At 36.3% G+C, this 22,503-nt stretch overlaps 1 protein-coding gene across 1 annotated transcript in view; it reads left to right on the top strand.

Annotated features, from left to right (window-relative positions):
* Positions 1–8,724, top strand: part of tafa5a (TAFA chemokine like family member 5a) — a 115,956-nt gene extending 107,232 nt beyond the window's left edge. Inside the window, exon 5 of the mRNA XM_059027174.1 lies at positions 4,698–8,724. Within this exon, the coding sequence (XP_058883157.1) occupies positions 4,698–4,703 (6 nt within the window). The 3' untranslated portion in view covers positions 4,704–8,724. The remainder of the gene's footprint in view (positions 1–4,697) is intronic.
* The last annotated feature ends 13,779 nt before the right edge of the window (positions 8,725–22,503 follow it).

Below are 22,503 nucleotides of genomic sequence, written 5' to 3'. Positions count from 1 at the left end.
CTTAAAAAATGTTTTCAAACTGTATATTAAACATTAGCTGGCATTATTAGACATTTGCTGTAAATAAGTAATGCTAGCTAATGTTTAATATACAGCTATTACTGATTTTATAATTGAGCTGCTGTAGCTTTAAGGGAGTAATGTTATGTGTTGCAGGGCTTGCAGGAACGGCAGAGGAGTTATGGGGATCCTGGATGTAGTACAGTCATATAGTCTGTGCGTTACTTTGGCAGCTTCAAACTTGCAAGAATGTCAGTTAATATCTCTGTATAATCAGAAATGGCATAAGCAGGTTACTATATCCAGGATACACAAGAATAAATGTTATCTGGATTGGTTTCACAAACATCTGTTTCCTTTTACTGACCGTCCAGCTACAATAACATTGTTAATACTTTTCTATTACTTGTAATTGTTTTTCAATACAATTTCATATCACTATCAAACAGGTGTGATTAATTGATTGGATGATTAATTGATCAATAGAAAATGTCAAGATTGAAACCCTTAATATAGTGAATTTTACAAAATAAAAAAAAACAGTTCTCACCAAAAAGTATGTAATATAAAATTTAGATTTTTGTACATGTATATTTATTTTATTTGTACTTCCTACATAGTTAATCATGAACAATCAAATACAGTAAGAGTTGTTGGTCTGCTTTGTTATAATATGCATTCAGTTTACAATGTCTTGCATATAATTGCTGCAATATGGTGGTATATTATTGTAGATATGAAAAAGTTTAGCATTGGTTATGCAGAGCTTTTGGTAACCATTTTTGCCATCCAGGGTCGATTTTGTGATTCATTTTTCTTTAGTACTTGACATGCAGCCATATTGCATTAGTGTGCATTTTATGTGATTAGTATTGGGTAGAACCTGCTCAAGGACTGTGTAATGTACCTGGTGTAAAATCAGAGACATCCAGGCATGATACAAGTCAAACTAGTACAGAAACACGAAAATGGTTTCATGTCTTTTTGCTACAAATAAAAATATGCAATAGTTGAATGTAAGGATGTCTGTATCATTCCAGGAACATTTGTTATATGCCAAAGTCCTATTTATATATATATATATATATATACATATATACATATATATATATATATATATATATATATATATATATATATATAGCTGAATGAGAAAAGCTGAAGAAGGACTTGTAGTCCGAAATGCTCTGATGTAATAATAATAATTATTATTATGATGATGATTATTAGTTTATTTAACAGACACCTTTATCTAAGGCGACTTGCAAAGACTAGGGTGTGTGAACTATGCATCAGCTGCAGAGTCACTTCTCACCCGAAAGATGGAGCACAAGGAGGTTAAGTGATTTGTTCAAGGTCACAGAGTGAGTCAGTGAGTGAGCCGGGATTTGAGCCCGGTGACCTTCTGGTTACAATTTTTCTTTTCTTTAACCACTGGACCACACGGTTTTTTGTTTTTTTTTGTCAATCATTCACATTTGCGTGTGTGTGTTTGTATGTCTATCTAATTATATATATATATATATATATATATATATATATATATATATATATATATATATATATATATATATATTATGATTAAAATAATTGATCTGTAAAAGTAAGAGTAAGAGTTTTAAGGTGGTAGTATTAAGGCCTGTCTGCTTAGATCATTAAAATAGACCCCAATATCTGAAAATAAGTAGTTACAATAGACAAAACAGTATGGGCTAGTTTTATGTTCAATAAAGGAGTCTGAACGCTGATTGAATACCAAAAGATGTGTAGGCCAACAGACATGTTGTGTCTCGTTGTAGCATGTGTTGTTTGATTGGAAATTATCCTAAAACTTATTGTTTTTGTTTTTTAAAACTGCTGCATATATGGTCTCCTGATCTGCTATGTTAAAACGTATATAATGTATTTTTTTTTTTTTTTTACATTTAGTGAAACACAAAAAAACCTTCAGAGGAGTTGATAATATGAATTATACACAAAATTGCATTTTTGCTTTAGATTATATTAATTTTGTTATTAATTGCTATTAACAAACAGTGGTATATAACAGAGGAAAAGTAAAAAAATATATTTGAACTGAGATAATGGGGGTCTATTTTCTGTTAAATTATACTATATTCCTTGTCATTGGTGTTGAAAAGGTTAAACGTTTTCTTTAAAAAAAAAAAAAAAAAACATGAAGCTCATTTAATAGAAAATTCTGGATTCTATGTTCTGTCATTGACAAACCTGATATGTTATCAGTCCATAAAGATTATATTTCATGGACTGGGGATTACAGTACTTGGTGTAAGAGGATACATGTATATTGCCATTAAAATGCATTCACATGAAGGACGCATTCATTCAAGAGAGAATTATCTTCACAATACAGTCCTACCACATTATATATAAACTTTGAGCGTACATCTCAAAGACCCATCAGGAAAATTGAAAATGTTTTTTGATGAGGCATGTCAAAGCATTATTATTCTTTTACAGACAACTTATTTTCCAAACACACTCATCTTTTGCGATTACATTTGAAACACTTCATCCCAGTCTTGAAGGACAAGCTCTAAGAAACCCTCACAACGTACAGAACATAAATTATGGCCAAGTCAATTCCCCCGACAATTGGCAGAGATACATTAGTTAGAGGGATAACATTCAGCTGTGAACACTCATACTGTAAGTCTGTAATGTGTACAATACAAATCTAATTAATGGTGCATGCAAGGATTTGAAGGAAATCAATATCTAATATGTTTTTCACAGCTGCTTTCCTTAGTTGAGCTAACATGGCAAAAATGCCAATACTGTAAACCCATAATATTCTTTTTTGTGTTTCCATTTAAGGTCAATTACGACAGAATACATTATTCTACTCCAATACAAATTATCTAATTAATAGTTGGCCTTCAAGCAGTATAATTTAAGTCTGCAAGACAAAAATTGTCTTTGTCACTTCGTGTGCACAAAACATACTGGCCCAATTTGAATTGTAGAGAGGCAACGTTAAGACAAAGGTAATTTGCGTCAGATTATAAGTGGGCACAAAGTCTCAGACTTTGCCCTGCGATTTTGGTAGCACTTTTTGCACTACCACCAGACCTGCACTACCGCCCAAAAAAACCTGGGGAGTGGCCTCATTATCATTTTAACTAGGCAATTTTGAAGGCGAGGCAAAGGTTTGCCTTTGCGATCTATAGTAAACAAACCTCCACCAAGCAAGCCTTTTGCATAGAGAAACCGCTATCAAAAGTAGCTACTATTTGCTAAAAGTCATCCCCTTTGTTAAATAGTTGAATGTATTAAATGTAAAATAATATAATTTGACTACAATATATTTCCAGGAAGATACCCTCTGTTTTATTTGTACATACCTTTATCCAGCATTGACCATCTTGTAACTGGCATCATCTGTTGTTGTTATTATTATTATTATTATTATTATTATTATTATTATTATTATTATTATTATTATTTATTATTATTAATAAAAAAAATGAAAATTGAAAATACATGCTCAGTAAGAAATAATCAACTTTAAATGGGAAGACAGCTTCTTTTGATTTGCTAACCCTTTCTGCCTCCCACTTTCCGTGGATTGGTCAGTGCTAACCAAGTCACGACAGCCTTTGTTCTGTTCAAATTCACAGCACAGGAGATAAGGCATATAGCAACGCCAGCGCTCTTGAGTTTGGATGTTGCCTTCCATTTTTTTAGTGTCCATCAAAATTGGGCCCACAGTAAAAAAAAAATAAAAAATTCAAACTTCTAAAAATACTGTCAACCTGTGTATTAGCAAAATATCTAAATCAATGAAATATATTGTATAGTCGTTGCATGCATCTGTGCCTGTGTCTGTATGTTCTGTTTTTGGCTAGACACAAGGCAGAAATGTATGAATGGCTTTGTAGAATACACAATATAATGCAATTTGCTGTGTCTAACAAATGTGTCAAACATTTCCAGCAGCTGTAATATTTACTTTATATTTATAAATATTTATATTTGGTTCTTGTCACTTCTGGCATTCTAGTTCAATTTATAGGCTACTGTGTGAATTAAAATAAAACTATTCCATAACCATCGTCACTGTATCGATGCTGATACTGCAGAAACAGCACCTCTCATACACTGCAGAATACAAAAGCAGCTCAGTAATTTTCTCAGCTTAATCATCAATTTAGCAACTTTCACTAGTGAAGTGAAAAAGTCTAGATTACTCATTAATTAATAAATTGACTTTGTATACAGTAATCATTACTAATGCTTTCAAAGGAATAACACAAGTGCAAATTGTTGTAACTTTTGAAATATATATACTAGCTGAAGTACCCGGCATTGCCTGGGGAAATTAAATATTTCATGCATGACAAATTGGGGAACGGTAGCCTTACGGTTTCCTGTAAGTTACCAATCTTGGGTGTCGCACAATGTTTTAATTTTTTGCTTTTTTTGGGGGGGGGGAGGGGGTCTTTAATTTGAGGTACATGGCTACTGTTTATTTAGTATTACTAAATAAAGTACCCCAGGGGGTCAAACGTTTGGATCCAAACATAGCTGTCGACCTTCACCTGGATGAAAGAGGAGGCCATGCATTCCGAATGCATAAAGAAACAGACAGACAAACTTTCTTCTTATATATAAAAATATTAGAACAGTATGTCTATTTAGTTATTTATATATATATTTTTCTCTTTGTTTTCTAGGTGTAACATGGATTTCAAAATGGCACACTAGGGTCACGTGACCCATGCCATTTATACTATTCATTTGGCACCGCTGATTCTGAGGATTTTTCCATCTTTGTTTGGACTAGGCTTTCATCTTCTTCCACCTGATTTGAAGCACTTACTGTTACCTGAGCAAGAAGGATCACAGCTAACTTCAGCTATCTGACACAGAATCCAATAGGATTCCCATTGCAATCCATATGTGGTTCGAGAAACTAAAAAGCCAAAAATGTAAGAAAAGACCTTAACTCTTGGAAAATACATACATTATGTGATTTGAATGAAGAAAAAGACTCCATAGAGCCCCACACAGGGCAAAGGCAAGAAGAGGGAGCCCAGGCCTGAAATCTCTGTCATCTGACCTTTGTGGTTCATTTAACATCTTTAACAGGCTGCATATATTACATCTATTTATTAGATACAGAGGTCCAAAATAAAAGCTGTCACCTTGTTTAACAAGACTGGCTTGTTGAATGTGTTTATGTTGTGTTTCAGTTCTTTGAAGTAAGAAATGTATTAATGTATCCTTATTTACTACAATTACTGTAAAATAAAACTGTATCTCTGTTAAATTTTCCCAACATAATAATCTGATGTATTTCTGAATTACTACATGCAAATACTAAATATGGGGGTTGGATGCAAAACACCTGCCATAACACTAAAAATAAGGCTTAAGGTGTTGATCTGAAGGGATAGGCCAGTTATTATTGATTACTCACTTATGCCTTCAGGGAAATTTGGAGTGGAGATCATTCGATAACCTATTGAATGATCATAAACTGAGATTTGTTGCAATAGTAACAAAGTAATTTGTGCAGGACACACATGTACCTGTAATTTTTTATTAGTACTACTGTATATGTTATCACAATGTTTTGTCCAACCCAGGATGGTCACACAGGAGTACAGGCAAAAAGAAAGGAAGTCCACACACAAAATGTTACATTTTTAATGTGTATCAGCACAATGTTATTGAATGTTTTACTTTTTTCTTTCACAAGACTCAAAACAACATGTTTTTCAAACACACAAATCAAAACTGCCTTTACTCAGGACTGTTACAGTAATCTCATACAACGGCTCTGGGTCACAGAACCTTCTGACACCCAACAGTTATACAACAGAATAAGCTCCTATGCAGCAAGAACTGGTGCTGGAAGCTTGCTTGGAAGCTTGCTTGGAGCAGGTTGATCTTTGCTGCTATCCTGTAACCTGCCTCCATTCATTGCAATGAAAAGCCTTTCCGCCTCATGTTTATACAGCTCTTCAGCTTGAGCAGCCCAATGATAATCAAGATCCAATCTAGATTAAACATATCTTGATTGACATATGCAAGAGGTTCCCAGCAGAGACCAATATTGGAGTTTTGTCATAGGCAGGGAATTAACCCTTTCTGTGTTTTTAACTAAATACACACACAAACAGAACACACTCAGGGTTTACATTATCATGAATCAGGATTAATGGCAGAGTTCCAGTTTACATAGAGTATAAACTCAGATAATAAGGACCAGTCAGGATCATGGAGGAGTGACATGAAAGCTTAGGCCAAGTGGATGTCAGACTTTTAGAAGTGTGACATAGCACTAAAGTCGAATGAAAGGTATATGTAAACAAGTATACAATTGAGAGAAATGGCACGGGTTCTGAGATTTCAAGTCAGGAATGTATGCAGTGTCTCCTAATATAATGCACATAAAAGCAATGTCATAAACCATGGCAAAGAAAATTAAGTGAGCCACGATAAAGAAATGAAACTCAAAGCAGGTTCAAAATTTCAGAGAGGTGCGATGGGAGTCAGCAAAAAGCCAAACTATGACAAAAGTGCCAGGATGGGGCATTAAAAGGGATCTGATCATCTTAAAACACCAAACGATTACTCCTCCTCTGTAGTTTATATATCAACAGGAATTATAATTATAGAAATGTGCATATTTTTTTTAAAACCCTGTATTTTGGGTCTATTTGACCCGACACTGGTTTCCATTGACCATAAATGTTACTTTTCCTAGATTGGGGCAACAAACTTAAAAACAGAGTATAAGAACTTTGAGATGTTTATTTTTTTAGAACAAATTTTATATACAAACATAATGCCTCGGGTCAATATGACCTGAGGTATTTATCTATTCAGCTTTATATGCATGAAGAAAATACAATGCTTTACCTTGGTCCTTTATTATTATTATTATTATTATTATTATTATTATTATTATTATTATTATTATTATTATTATTATTATATCTGAAAATGGTGGCACCTGTCTTGAGAGATGATTAGAAACAAGGTTTATTCAAGTGTAGGGCAAAGGTTAGTACAGGCTCCTTTTCTCTGCTAGTTCAAAAATTAGTAGTTGCAAGCTGTTAGACAGTGAAGTGGAAGAAGAGTTGTCAGAAACTAAAAACAATAATGATGATCCTGATTACCATGAATTATCCTCTGATGAGTCTGAAGATGCCAACACTGACTGCAACATCAAAGGGAAGAGGTGGAAAATTAAACTCTCATCTCCAGCCCATTGCTTCTAATGTGGATGAAACATTCAAGTCAAAAGATGGAAATATAGCACAGGCAGCATCTATACGTATGAATCAAGGTAGGCTGGCAAATTCCAAGGTCATGAAAATGTTTCCTAGGCCTACTAGAAGTGCTGTTACAGACATTCATGATCTAGTATCAGCATTTGATTTTTTCATACCACCAGCAATCAAAAGTATAATGCAGGAAATGACCAACTTGGAAGGCAGGCATGTACTTGGTGCAAAATGGAAAGAGAATGATTATGATAGTATGCATGCATACATTGTACAGATCCAAAGGAGAAGCAACTGCTAGTTTGTGAAATACAGAAACTGGTAGGGCTATACATCCAGCCACTATGTCACTTGAAACATTTTACATCATTGCTTGTGCGATTCGCTTTAATAATCATACCTGAACCAACCGATGTGAAAGAGACAAATGAGTTGCTGTCAGGAAAGTGTGGGGTAAATAGGTAGAAATTTTGCCTTTGCTTTACAACCCAGGACCAAATGTTACAGTGGATGAACATCATGGGCTCGATTCTGATGAAACGAGTGAAATCGCAGACGTGGAGGTTGAAGTCAAAGGCATCTGCTCCGTAGGGTGTGGCTTCTCCAAAAGTGCGATTCTGATAAAAAATAAAAACCCAGCACAAGCGTGTTTAGTGGAGCAGTGACAGTGCCCCGCCAATCAGAGACAGAATGTGCTTGCATCACCGCAAGGCTCCATTTTGAATGTATAAGTGGCTATCATCTGTTTTTTATGTTTTCTTGAATATAAATAAATAAATAAATTAAGAAGTGGCAATCATGTCGCGCGGCACTAGCACAGAGCAAGAAAAAACAGTGCAAATCAGAACAGCAAGTAGTAGGTCACTCGTCGAGAGAATACGTAAACCATGCTTCACGACAGAGGAGATTGCTATATTAATAAAAGATGTAGAAGCACATAGGGCAATCATTTATTATTTATGATAATTATACGTTACATTATTTCATGACATTGACATTACTACATGTAAAGTGTAAAATACTTACTACCCTCCCTGATCTGTCTACCAGTAGCAGCAGCTGATTCATTTTCTAGCGGGACATGAAGTGCCACATCACATTCCCTCTGAGCTTGTAATGTACTAGAGTTTCAATATAACCAGGGCTTTAATTCTCATGGAATATTAAGTACAGCTAACTTTTTTTTTTTTTTTTGCATTTGAGTGCATGTTCGTGCATTTGTGTACATTTCGGTATTTAACATACTGTTAGGTCCTAACATTTATTAGCAAAATAAATAAAATAAAAAAAGTTTTAGTAATTAAAAATAATCTAGTTATCTGTATGTGTTAATCCTGATCATGCTGTTTGTTCAGTTACTTGTTCACAGTGTGTGTTCATAAAGTCAAAGCCTCCTTCTCCTGGCTTTAGAAGAGATGCGACGTGCCTGTGTTTTTACTGTGATATGCTTAAATAAAGTTTCTGAAACTAATCAGACTGCGTGCTGTTGTTTGATTTCAACTCGTCATTCAAAACAGAGACTAGTTGCTATGTATCTGTAAAATAGGATTTTTTTTTTTAATTCATATATTTGTTTATTATTTACGAATAATAGTCTTACTTTTTTACATTTTGTCGTTTTTTCGTCAGGTTCTTTTTTCTTTTACTTTTCTTTCTTTGATTTCCTTTTTCTATGTCAGTCCAACTTTACCACTTAGGACTACTTTGCTTTTTATAGTGTGTTCAGTTCTTAAAGTTCCTGTTTGCGTCACTAAATAAACCTGGTTTCAGCGGGTCTTAACGCAGTGCTCAAGGGACCCCATTGCTCATCGGAATCACTTCGGCGAATATGTTAATGATACCACACCCCGAAATGTATGCCGGCCCGTGACGATGGGACAGGCGCTCTAACGGCACAGGACATGTCTTCAGAATACCATTTCAGTGCAGTGGGTTTTTTTATGTCTCCGCCCCATTTTTGCGCCACAGAATCAGGGCCAAGCGCCGTTTGCATTTGCGCTGTGATCAGAACACAGCCCCTTGTCTCCTTCAGAGGACACTGTCCCTTTATGCAGCATATGTCTAACAAGCCCCCTAAGTATGATATGAAAATATGCCAAACCTGCCATTGGAACAGTGAGAAAAAAACCTGCTTTTTAAACCCAATAAATGGTTGTTAATGCCGCTGAATAGAATTGCACTGGCCTTCGTTCACAGGAGGCAATTTCCGCAATGGCAAAAAAAAACTGGCTATTGGTTAAGCTTATTAAGATTCAAAGCAGTGTATTTTTTCTGTTTTATTATTGTGGTAGTGCACTTTATTGCTGTTTCAATACAGTCCCGATGGTTTTCAATTACTAATAGCAATAAAGAATGCTAAATGTCTTTTGTTTTCACATTTGTGAACTTTTGGCTACAGTATAACAGATTGTTTTTGAAGATAGAACACTCATTACAGATACTATTGATCAACACTGATCATACAGTACAAAGTAAGCAATATTAGTGCTAACTACCTGACGAAAAGGATCAGTTGCTTCTGTATAGCAGCTAAGACCCTTGCTAAAGTTTCCCATAGTAAAAGCATACCAAAGTGTGAAAGCATGGTAAAACATATGTAACCACTGTAAAGCCCATAGAGGTATAGTAAAGCATACATGGTAAATGAACAGTATAACTATAAAAATAAAAAAGCCTGGGAAAACTGAAAAATCACTGTGGTATTTATAAGAAGATGCCTACACAGGTAATTGAGGTAGTTGGTTTGCCCCCAGCCTCTGATTAGGTCTTTGGTAGATCAAGTTTAAAGAATTGTGATTCATGTTTTTTGCCCTAAGGTTTTTACAGTGAATGAAAAATTATGTATGGTATTTGTAGCTCAAAGTACTTGGGTGTGAAAATTGTGCTGGCTCAATAATAACAGATCAATATTACCTGTTACAAAAATCTAATGGTTTTCGTTTTTCTTTGATTGCAATGTAACTATCATTTCACATTTGATCGGAGGACCATCAGTTGGTGTATTATGGTAGCTAATAGATCTGCTATGCAGTGCTATCCTGAATCATCCTGGAGCTGGACATGTTGTGGAAGAAGACAAGGGACCCAAAAGAAGTTGTATTTTCTGATTTACTGCTGAAGCTCATAAATGAACTGCAATATATAATGCTTCAAATAAACATTGAAAAATTAAATTGCCAAATGTCAGCATTATTGCCTGCATACTATAATCAATCAGTTCTGAAAATCTACTTTTAATTATGTTAATACTTAAAACTCTGAGCTTTATTAACATGAACATTTTCATATACACCGGCAAAAGACGAGAGTGGCTTGCTACTGTGGTCCACGACTGTATGTGTAGCACCAGCCGCATTGTTCAAGTGGAAACAGGTCTAACTTGTCCATTGTTAAAGGGTCCTATGATTTGGGCTGCTCCCTTATAAAGTTTACCACAGTAAAGGCATAGAAAAGTGTAATAACATCAACGCCCGGAAACCACACCATCCTGAAAGGCAAAACTTGGCAAGGAAAATAAATCCTTGTGATAACACAGCAGTACAATTCCAAACGGACATGTGTCCTACAGGACGTGTGCATTGATGAACCTAAAAAAAGTCAAGAAATCAAATCAAATGTGTTTTAACTCTTTTAATTTCTGAACGTTTATCAAAAAGACAACACTGAAAGTATACATTCCCGCAACTTGAAGTTCAGGGCCTGATCAAAGTTGCTCAACATAATTTGCATTTTGGTAGTGGGCAGAATGAACTTCATAAAACAGGGCTTGATTGACCAGAACCCATTAAAATGTTACAGATGCCTAAATCAAAGTAGTATTCCCCTTCTAATTTAGTCCTCACGCTTTACTGAACAAAATTATAAAAGACATGGGCACTATGTGCCCACAATAAAACCTATCTGGGACTGCATACAGAACTATGGGTAATGACCCCCCTTTTATAATAGTGTTATGCCTATTTTTCTTTTACACAGGCACACTGTATAGGGAAGAATTATTGAAACAGAGCCAAAAGAAAGACTTCAGAGAAAAGCACAGATTGCTCGGAAGGTTGCCAGGAGCTTTTTTGTATTGAGTGAACCTGTGATACAGCGAGTTTCAAGTTTGGCAACCACCCTCACCAACACCACAATGATAATAAAAAAAAAGCTCACCGCAGTTCATAATCATGTCTTGATATGTGGAATTTAGGTTCAGAATTCTAATGAATATCAGCAGCTGCGAGACAAGCAACTCATCTAACGATTAAATGAGAAAAATGACCACCTTTGCCAGTTCCTTTAGAAACTCATTTACAATATGTCAGCTCCTATTAGGAATGGGGACAGTGAATACAGAGGGAAATATGCATGAATACAGCAGTGGGTTGGCCAATCAGAGAAATGCTCTTCCTGCTTTCAAAGCTACCAGCCGACTGTATGGTGTTGAGCATTCTTAAAACTCTGGGTGGTAATCTGGCTGCTTGAAATCCTACTTTAACAGTATAATACAATTTTATACACCTTAGAGTATCACTAAAGGATTAAAGATGCTAAATGCTGAGCTAGGAATATGTCATCCAGGTGGTTTTGCAACCTGTAATCATGAGGGGGTTTACAAGACAAAAGACTTAAAACTAACAATAGGCTAGAGTGATCGACCAGTATTTCCTGACCAGTTGGGTACTTTTATATCTGTATTTCCATGCTTAAAAAAACATGTTTTAAAAGTGCATTATAGGCATTTTCTAACTCATATTGTATTAGTCAGCATGTACATTTGGTATGTGGTAATATGTATCAATGCAACTGTAGGTACATACATTGACCAGCAGGTATAAAATACAATTGGGTAATGTTATTTTTATACATAAGGACTTTCATCAAATATCTTGATGAAAAAAACCTGATTCCCTGAAATACATTAACAGTACCAAATCAATCTTTTTTTATCTGATGAAAACTATTACTGTCCTGTATATGTAAAGAGTTCAGTATAATTTATATCTATCACAGCAAGACACCAAGCAATTGTGCTGCTGAATGGTTGTAACGTGGTTATGTGTATTTCAGTTAGGGCGACTTCAAAAATGACCCCAAAATCTAGGCAGAGCAATCAATAACATTCTAAATGATTTGTTCAGTGAAGCATGTATGAAACATTCTGTGTACTTAGTTTAACTTTGACCTTTTTCAGAAAAGTGCAGACTAATTTAAAAAAGATATATATTTAAAGAGGAGTGCAGGATCAAATATAGTTTAAACTCTGACATTCTGCAAAAATGTTTCTTTAAAACTGGTTAAAGAGTAAGTAGCGGGTTCTGAAAAATATAGCATTATACATCCCCACATTTAAATAATGCTACAACTGTTTAAATAATGTACCTGTAATTTTTCTTGTCATTGTCTGTTTTAGTTATTTTCAAAATGGCTGCTCTAGTGCACTGGGGTTTGAGATCTGTCCTCTAAATCACTGCAGGAAGAGCGATTAAAAAAATAAATAAAAAATAACAAGTGCTCTGGCTTGTCTGTTCCGTGCCACATGATGGATCTTTATTGCTGTGTTATCTGTTTGACAATGTGGGCAATACTCCTTACACCATCAGTGCGCTACAGTGGACATTTTGAAAAGAGCTTTGAAACAGACTTTAAAGTTGTGTGTGTAGACTTTAAAGACTTTAAAATTATAAGTGTAAAGATCCTTGCTTTAAAACCACACCAATAGTGTGGAGTAGTGGTTAGGGCTCTGGACTCTTGACCAGAGGGTTTTGGGTTCAATCCCCAGTGGGGGACACTGCTGTTGTACTCTTGAACAAGGTACTTTACCTAGATTGCTCCAGTAAAAACCCAACTGTATAAATGGTTAATTGTATGTAAAAATAATGTGATATGTTGTAACAATTGTAAGTTGCCCTGGATAAGGGTGTCTGCTAAGAAATAAATAATAATATGGTATTGTTTTTTAATGATCATTTTCATTGTGTCTTCAAAAAGTTGTGCAGATGGTCAGCTAATCTTTTGCCATTAGCATTGCCTCTGCACTGGACGGTAATGTATGCTTGTCTAGGTGTAAACTAGCTGCCATGCTAGTGCTAGTGTTCTTGAATTAATTTGCTGCCTTATCACTGCATTAATCCAGTTAGTGGTGCCGTAAAAAAAAAAAAAAAAAAAAGTTGCATCTGTTCTTAATATATAGCTATGACCAAAAGTTTTGCATCACCTAGAACTTTAGAATTGAGACACGTAATATTAAAAACAAAAACAAAAAAAAACACTATATAAACATATTTTAGAGCTTTAATTTAACATCATGTAATTGAGCAAACTTGAAAATGGTATCGCAAAAGTCTACTGGAAGCCATAGTAGTAGATTTCAAAATCACATTTTTTGCAATTTGTCAGTTTTTTGTTAAGTATATGAAAAACTACAAAGCGGTATTTGTAATTCAATGTTAACGTAACACTATTCAGCAGGTTTTATTCGACTTTATGAAACAAAATTAGCTAATTCTATAGGGTGATGCAAAACTTTTAGCCATAGTTATATAGTCTTACATATACCACACATTTCACAGTATTCATAACCAGTAAGGCAGACAGCAAAAAGTAACAGACAACAGAGATAACTCATGTCCAACACCAAGCTGAACACGAAAAGATTTCAGGGTTCTAAAACTTCAAACTGATGGGGTCGACCTGATGGGGTAGTATTTCGGCTTGGGTCCTACAACTTTTTTTCTCAAATATACATCAACAAATTTAGACAAATGTTCAATTATCGAACCAAAACCAGAGACAATTGGCCTGCCTGGGAGGTTCTGCATATTTTTGTGTATTTTATTGGGATTTTATTGATAAACTGAAATTCTTGCCTTGTTATCCAATTATTTTCACATGCCAATTTTAAAGTTGTATCAATACATTCCTTAATTCCACTAGTCAGATCACAAGTCAATGGTTTATGATATTCTGGGTTCGATAACTGTCTTATTGCCTCTAACTGTAATTATCCAAATCCTGAATTACTATGGCACCTCCCTTATGTGCTGGTTTAATTATAACATCATTAAGCTCTAAAAGCTGTCTAACAGCTTGAATTACCTGCAGACTGCAATTATTTTTAACATGGCATCGCTTTTTTACCATCTTATCAATGTCTTTCTCAACTAATTTAGAATAAGTTTGAATACTAGCATTACGTAGAAATAAAGAGCGGTGTCTACATCCAGATGGTTCCCTTGTAATTTCTATATCACTTTTTTCAGTTGTATGTGAGACATTAGATACAATTGCAGTGGGGCAAAATATATTCCTAAGGTGGAATTTTCAAACAATCTTAAAACCATCCATTTTAGTTTGCACAGCATTAAAGCACCGATGCTCTGAGGCACAGAGACACCGAGGGCGCCGATGCACCGAGGCCCCGAAGGTACCAAGGGCACTGAAGGCACCAAGCACCAGGGGCGTAAGCACTGAGGTTGTTGGGCCGGTGTCTAGTCTGGGCCGCGTGTACTCACGCAACCGATGCAGCGCACAGCTTGCAGCGGTGTAAAGCACTGCCTACAGACAGCAGTCACATAACCGATGCAGCGCACAGCTTGCAGCGGTGTGGAGCACTGCCTACAGACAGCAGTCACATAACCGATGCAGCGCACAGCTTGCAGCGGTGTGGAGCACTGCCTACAGACTGCAGTCACATAACCGATGCAGCGCACAGCTTGCAGCGGTGTGGAGCACTGCCTACAGACAGCAGTCACATAACCAATGCAGCGCACAGCTTGCAGCGGTGTGGAGCACTGCCTACAGACAGCAGTCACATAACCGATGCAGCGCACAGCTTGCAGCGGTGTGGAGCACTGCCTACAGACAGAAGTCACATAACCGATGCAGCGCACAGCTTGCAGCGGTGTGGAGCACTGCCTACAGACTGCAGTCACATAACCGATGCAGCGCGCAGCTTGCAGCGGTGTGGAGCACTGCCTACAGACAGCAGTCACATAACTGATGCAGCGCACAGCTTGCAGTGGTGTGGAGCACTGCCTACAGACAGAAGTCACATAACCAATGCAGCGCACAGCTTGCAGCGGTGTGGAGCACTGCCTACAGACTGCAGTCACATAACCGATGCAGCGCACAGCTTGCAGCGGTGTGGAGCACTGCCTACAGACTGCAGTCACATAACCGATGCAGCGCACAGCTTGCAGCGGTGTGGAGCACTGCCTACAGACTGCAGTCACATAACCGATGCAGTGCGCAGCTTGCAGCGGTGTGGAGCACGGCTATAGGCTTATACACAGAGTGAGACAGAAAAAAGAGAGGTATACTTTTTTAACAAAAAACAACACACACACACACACACACACACACACAGAGCAGAGCAGTCGGGGGTGGGGGGGGGGAGGGGACTTGTATACTTACGAAATTTAAAAAACGTAATCTATAAGCAAAATTAAGTTACATAAATATTTTTTTTCTGTATCACTTGCTGAGCAAGCGAGCGAGCAACGGGAGAGCAAACAATTTAGAATCAGGAGTTTTCCTTAAGTTAGGCATGTATAGCTCAATTTTGAACCATGAGCACCGTCGCTGCCTTTATTATAAATGCTTTCCTGTTAAAAAAAATATATACTGACAGTACACATTTGCGTCTTATACAACAATAACTATGTCCGCATTTTTTTATTGGTCCACTACAGTGTACTGTAGCGTTCCGCCACAGACATCCAAACATCGGAATCACATTTTGAGGATTCCAAATGTTCGCTCAATTACAGTACGAGCACATTTAAAGGTACGATTATACCTTTGGCAGGGGTCGTGGGGTTGATCAGCTGCCTCAGTAGCCACCGCTTCAGTGGATACACGTTGTTCCCTATCAACCAGCCTCTCAAACTGTCATCCCGCTGAACCGCAGCTGCCACCTGCGAATTAGCGAGGATAAACAAGTCATGAGCTGAGCAACGATAGTTTGCATACACATTTGTGATGCAGGCTAGTTGTTTGCATCACTGATCACACACTACTTGCACATTGTCAGAATAGGTCCCCTTATGATTTACGTAGAAGTGCCTATTCTGTATTGGTGCGCGTACCTTAGCGCTACAGGCAAACAGTGTGCTCTTCACATGTCTCCTTCCAGGTCAGCCTGTAGAGGCGAAATTGCTGCATCCATTGTGTGTCAGACAGGCTCGGAAAAGACAGATGGCTTTTAAATATTTGGGGACGTCTCCTCCTCCTCTCTTTGTCTGGCCACATAGAAAAAAAAAATAAAATAATAATAATAATAATACTAATAATAATAATAATAATAATTATTATTATTATTATTATTATTATTATTATTATTATTATTATTATTATTAATGAAAAGTAAACTAGAACCGTTCTTTAAAACTTCAATTTTAAAATAATTTTGCTCACAGAAACAGGCCCACCCATCACATTGAAACAACGAAAGGCAAGTCTATGGTTATTTTTAGTATTATAGTGATTTTTATGTGCTTATTTTTCAGTCACCAATACTGTTATTATGTGGTCCGCCTAGGTCAAAAAAAAAATTCAGGTGGTCCGTGAACAAAAAAGTTTGAGAACCACTGTCCTAGACCTAACACCATAAGAATAAAATAAAATAAAATAAAATAAAATACTTAGATATAAAGATGGCTATCACCTTACTACCAGAAGAGATTTAGTTAATGCCTTTATTCAGGGCTGATATTGTTCAGCCACTGTTTTTCTCATAGAATTACATACTGTAATAGTATGCATTGATCTTTAATTTTCATGTCAGATGAAAACAAAATGTACAAGTGGAAAGTTGGCTCACAATGATCTAATTAACAAGGAAAGTCTAGCTTTAGATGTATTTTCCAGCTGGAGATTTACCTCCTACACCATAATAGAAATCACAAATGAAAAGAAAAAAACAGTACCCTAAATTTTCAGTTAGGGATAATATTTAATGATCTAATATTGATTATTTTCATGAAACATTTTTTTACACATATGAAATCATATGTTGATTTCTATTCTTTGTTTTGATAAGTTATATATTGTAAGACTGTGTGCCAATATCAAATTGAAATAAATACTTTATTGAAATAAATACTTTATGTCCCTGTGTTGAAGCTTCATTTTTTTTAGCTGACATAACATTTCATATACAAAAATAGCCTAGTTAGAATAAAGAGGTCAGTTACAGTGTTCTGAGCTTGACAGACCATCAATATCAATTTAGATTAATTAATTTAGGTAGAAGTAATAAAATAGACATAGCTCTGCTCCCTTCAGGCTGTTTCTTTACTAGTTCTGACAGCAGTATTCTTTGTTTTTCATATTATAGTCAGTCACATACATGTTATGCTTACTAGTTATTAAAGAACTCCTGCAACCTTTAACTTTTTAGGACACTAGCTTCTACTCTTTAGGACTACACATTCAATTTAGCTTATGCCTGAGGAAAAAAAAAAAAAATCTGATTGCTGTTTGGGGCACGAGTAAAATACATCTTGTGGTCTAAAATGGTTCCCTCAGGACATGTGTCTGATTTACACTATCATTGTAAGAAATAATTAGTATCTCATTTCCCAACCTTGTCTCTAAAGGGTGCAAAATATGTAATGCTGATGCAGAGAACAGTGCAAAAATCAAGGTTCAGAAGAATGTGTCATTGGGATACCTGTTTGCATTTCTGGTTTGTTGAATATAATATTGTAACGACAGGTCCCAAGGCAGGCTGGAGAGAGGGGTGGGGCCTGTACTTTTCCACTGAGCAAGGTTACCCTGTTAGAAGGTTCTATGGATCCCTGTGCTGGGGAATTTCCCCACAGCTGCCAGCCTGGAATTTTCCGGCCTGGGACTTTCCAGCCTGGGACTTTGCAGCCAAGTGAGGTATCTAGCTCTGGATTGGCTGGAGTGGGCACTGCTTCCCTCCAGCTAACCTATAAAAGGGAGTGGGAGCTGGATACCAGGGTCTAACTGAAAAGAAGAAGCTGTGGACACGGCTGGAATGTGACTTGTTAGAGAAATAAACATTTATTTAGCCCTTGATAACTTGCCTTGTGTTTTCCTTTGTGACATTGTTACAATATGTTAAAATGCAAGGGCGCTAACGAAAGTCAAGGTCAACTACCACACGGTAGAGCCATCATCGAGAGGGCACTATTGCTATTAGAAAATGATTTTTACCATTCTTTTCTTTAAAAAAAACACCTTAAAATCCAGATTTACCTTGAACTTGTGCTGATTCGTCGGGTACCTTTCCGCTGAGTAAAGACGTTCTAAGAAAACAGTCCAGAACATTTTTTAAATAAAAACCAAGGATGACATACACATATAAAGAGAAAAAACAATGAGTTTTTATTTAATAAATCGATTTTTATTTTGTATTAACTTGTTAGGGTTTAAAACCCCTATTTACATTCTGGACATTGAGTCTTGTTTGGAGGATCCAGTCAAGGATAGTATTGTAGACCAATTGTGTTTTTGCTGAACATTTGCTGTCCAATAGCTGCGAATTGAGCTTTCATTACGGTGTCCTGTTACAGACATGATTTCTCTTGTCTCCAGACCAGCATCACATAGAAGTTGAACAGCTGTTGCTCTCACATAATGATTTGTGTACCTACTACTTTTTGGTAAGATTGGCTTTTTTACTGGTGGTAGTCATTAAATTGCCAAGCGTGCTTTTTCCCAGTGGTTTGTAGGTATACCAATTAAGTTGTGTGGCAGCGTTTTAAAAGCCAGTATACACACTGATTGATTTTAAATGTGGTTCACAGTTGGTGCTGAGACATTCCAGTGGGCATCTACCATCTATTAGAGACTGCTAGAGCTGGAAACTGATTGGCTGATGGTACTGAATCGTTTTCTAATAGACAGTGCCCGCTGGAATGACACAGCATCAACTGTGATTCCAACTTAAATAAATCAATCTGTGCAGGTCCTGGCTTTTTACATTTTGGTGAATAATACTTTGTATTATTCACCAAAACCAGCCAATCAATACTTTGAACCAACAAAAGAAACCAGTCCAGTACCTGCAACTGACTAGTCAGCCAATCACAGCCTGTCAGCTCGACTGAAGCTCAGCATCTTTCAACAACAACAAAGCGAGCCACGGACAATTCCGTTATATTGCTCTATTCAAATATCTGGCGCTGTCCAAATAAACTATTAGCAGCTCTAATTTGTTTAATAAAGTTATTTGATTGTTTCTTTCCTTGAATAATTATGTATGTGATCATTTATGAACAGTTCGCTTCGACTTGACTTTAAGTACAGTCAGGGTCAATTACCACACAGTAGACCCTTTATCAATGGGCACTATTGCTTAATTAATCAAATATTGCGGTTTAATCTAAAAAGATACATTAAGAATATCTTATCTTAACATTTAAAATGCAGACCAATTACACAATGCATTGAGGAAACACATATAACTACAGGTTATAGATGAGTGTGCAAGGAAACAGCAGTCTTCTGAGGGGGTACCTTTTTTTTTTTTAAAAACAAATGTGAGAGCAGGTTGACTCCAAGTACACTCGATGTGTCCTCTAGTTATAGCTATTAAATGACAGGTGCTTTGGACTTCCATTTGCTGGCAGACTGCTGTGCTTTGCTGTCAATGGGAACTTGTGTAACATGTGTTTATTGGAACTGTCTGTAATCCCAAAGCAATCTCATTGCAAGTACATATTTAAATAAATAACATGTGATATTGGGGATATATTTATATATTGTTGTTGCTTTATTTCATTTAAAAAAACGTAAATACAATTAAAAAAAACACATTTTAATTAACTTGTGAATTAGAGTTGTGAATAGGGCCCTACAATATGTTTTTGTTTTATATGTATGATCTCGTGCCACACACTGGACAACACAGGAATGATTAAAGCAGTCAGGAATAAATTATGTTGGAAAAGCTTTCATATAATCCTATCATTTTGATCCACTTAACAATGTCCAATAGTGCTTGCATTCAGCAGCAGAGTATCTTATGTTCCTATAGGGACAATTTTAATGAAGTTACCGGCAACTGCCTGGTAAATTATTAAGTCACTTGGGTCCTATTCATTTGAAATAGCCTCATACGAAGAATTCTGTAAGCTTGGGTATTGTTTTTTGTTTGGAGAAAGAGACATTTAATAAAGTTAATGGTTTTTAACATTCTGAAGGCACAGTAAAGCAGCTGCGAAGTGCCTTGTAAAAATATATTGCGAAGGTCTATATTCAGTTTAAGGCAATCACTTTTGTTTAAAGCTCATTGCTACAATTATCATGTTAAGTGTCACAGACAATTATTGTTGGTTCCACTGAGGCGTTCTCAACACCAAGGATATTGGTTTTCTCCACAAAATATTTTTAAATGGTTCCCATTGGTTCTTTTTTCAGGCATGGTGATACCCTTTCACCCATTGTGATGATGTTGTCACATGAAACAGCCAGATAGCCACAATCAAGTACAACAACAATTGGCATGACTACTCTACAGCAAAAAAAACAAAACAAAACAAAGAAACAAACAAAAAACAGCAACAAGAATGCAATTAAAACAAACGGTGCATGTGAGCTTTTTAAAATGAGTATCGCTTACTTTGAATGTATTTCTGTTAGGTGCTAGTAAGGAAAAAATACTTTTTTTTCAAATTTAAATGAGAAGCAACAAGAATGTATGTCAAATGTCAATTGTATTTTATTGAAAAATCCTTTGGGAAGCTGTTGTTTCTATAATGCCAGTCTGTGGCAATGCCTTTCATTCTGCAGAAACCTGTGGCAATCAACACTGCCTTTGCTGAACTTGAAAAAGCAATAAATCAATTCTTAGAGCCTGTGTCAACAACCAGGTTGATTAGATAACTAACCTTGGAGCCTTTTTTAATGATTTAGGGTCAGATCTGTTACGCTGTCACCCAACAATTTATAAACCTCACCTTATTACAATAAATACAGTTTTTTGTCTATAATAATCTTAATAAAGGAGTAAGGGGGTTAATATCTCACTCCTGTAAGAATATACCAGAAGGGTTATATGACAGGCTTGACTGAGTGGTGATGCCAGGCCAGAAACAGGAACTGTAAACACAGGCAGAAACTTGGGTGCAAAGCGCACTGCGTCGCTGTTTTTATTAAACAAGACAAAAATAACTAAAATATTTAAACACAAAACCATTGCTCACAGAGCGAAATAAAACGTCGAAACAAAAAACAAATCTCAAAACACAAAACCAAAATAGACCTAAGGTCAGGCTGGCCAGTTGCCTTCACTGATCCTTACTTTTCTTTTTGTTTGCGCTCTCTCTCTCTCTCTCTCTCTCTCTCTCTCTCTCTCTCTCTCTCTCTCTCTCTCTCTCTCTCTCTCTCACTCACACTCTCTCTCTCTCTCTCTCTCTCTCTCTCTCTCTCTCTCTCTCTCTCTCTCTCTCTCTCTCTCTCTCTCCCACACTGAACAGAGAAAGCTGCAAGCTTATATATACTGGTGACCATCTCCCGTTTAGCAACAAATTAATCAATTAATTAAATCGGGAGATGGTCACCTTCTGCACAGGGTTTTGTGTGGATGGGACTTGCACGCTGCCAAACAATAACAAAAACTCGGCTATTCACTGTCCTATTCATAAATAAACAAATCATAATAATAATAATAATAATAATAATAATAATAATAATAATAATAATAATAAAACAAAACAAGCCCTGCCCCCTCTAATTATGTGCAGGGCTCTCTCCTACTGCCCTGCTACAGGTTACTATAGTGTTAAAGTATTTAGATCTGCTACCATTCATTATTATTGACCCCAATAATCTTTTTTTCGGAACAGCATAATTAAAACGTGAATGTGTGACTTCAGGGATAAGTGGGTCGTGTTTCTCTGTTGAACCACATACGTACATCCAATTTGCCCACAAGTACTGAATTTTACTTTTTGACACAGGATAATTTGCTATGAGGGTTGTTAAACCACAGCTGGAACATGGATCTTAAAGTTGTCCAATCTTCAAAGCATATGCTTTTACTTGTGGCAATAGGTATCAGCATATCACAGTGGGATTCTTTCTTCTTAACCTGCTTGGTTTATTAATAGTGGTTGTCATTAACCACATTATCCATTACTTTGTTACTATTTCAGCACAAACAGATATTCAGCATGGTTAATAAAGTTACCAGCATGTGTCCATATGTCCATTGCACCCCTTTCACATAAGCACATACATTTTTCGCAGCTTTGCCCGGTTCAATGCTTATTCTAGGTTTATTCTTTTA

This window comes from Acipenser ruthenus, chromosome 7 (genome assembly GCF_902713425.1).
Source record: "Acipenser ruthenus chromosome 7, fAciRut3.2 maternal haplotype, whole genome shotgun sequence".
NCBI classification, from domain to species: Eukaryota; Metazoa; Chordata; class Actinopteri; order Acipenseriformes; family Acipenseridae; genus Acipenser; species Acipenser ruthenus.
Note: the sequence above shows the minus strand (reverse complement) of the source record. Positions and strands in the feature narration are given on the sequence as shown.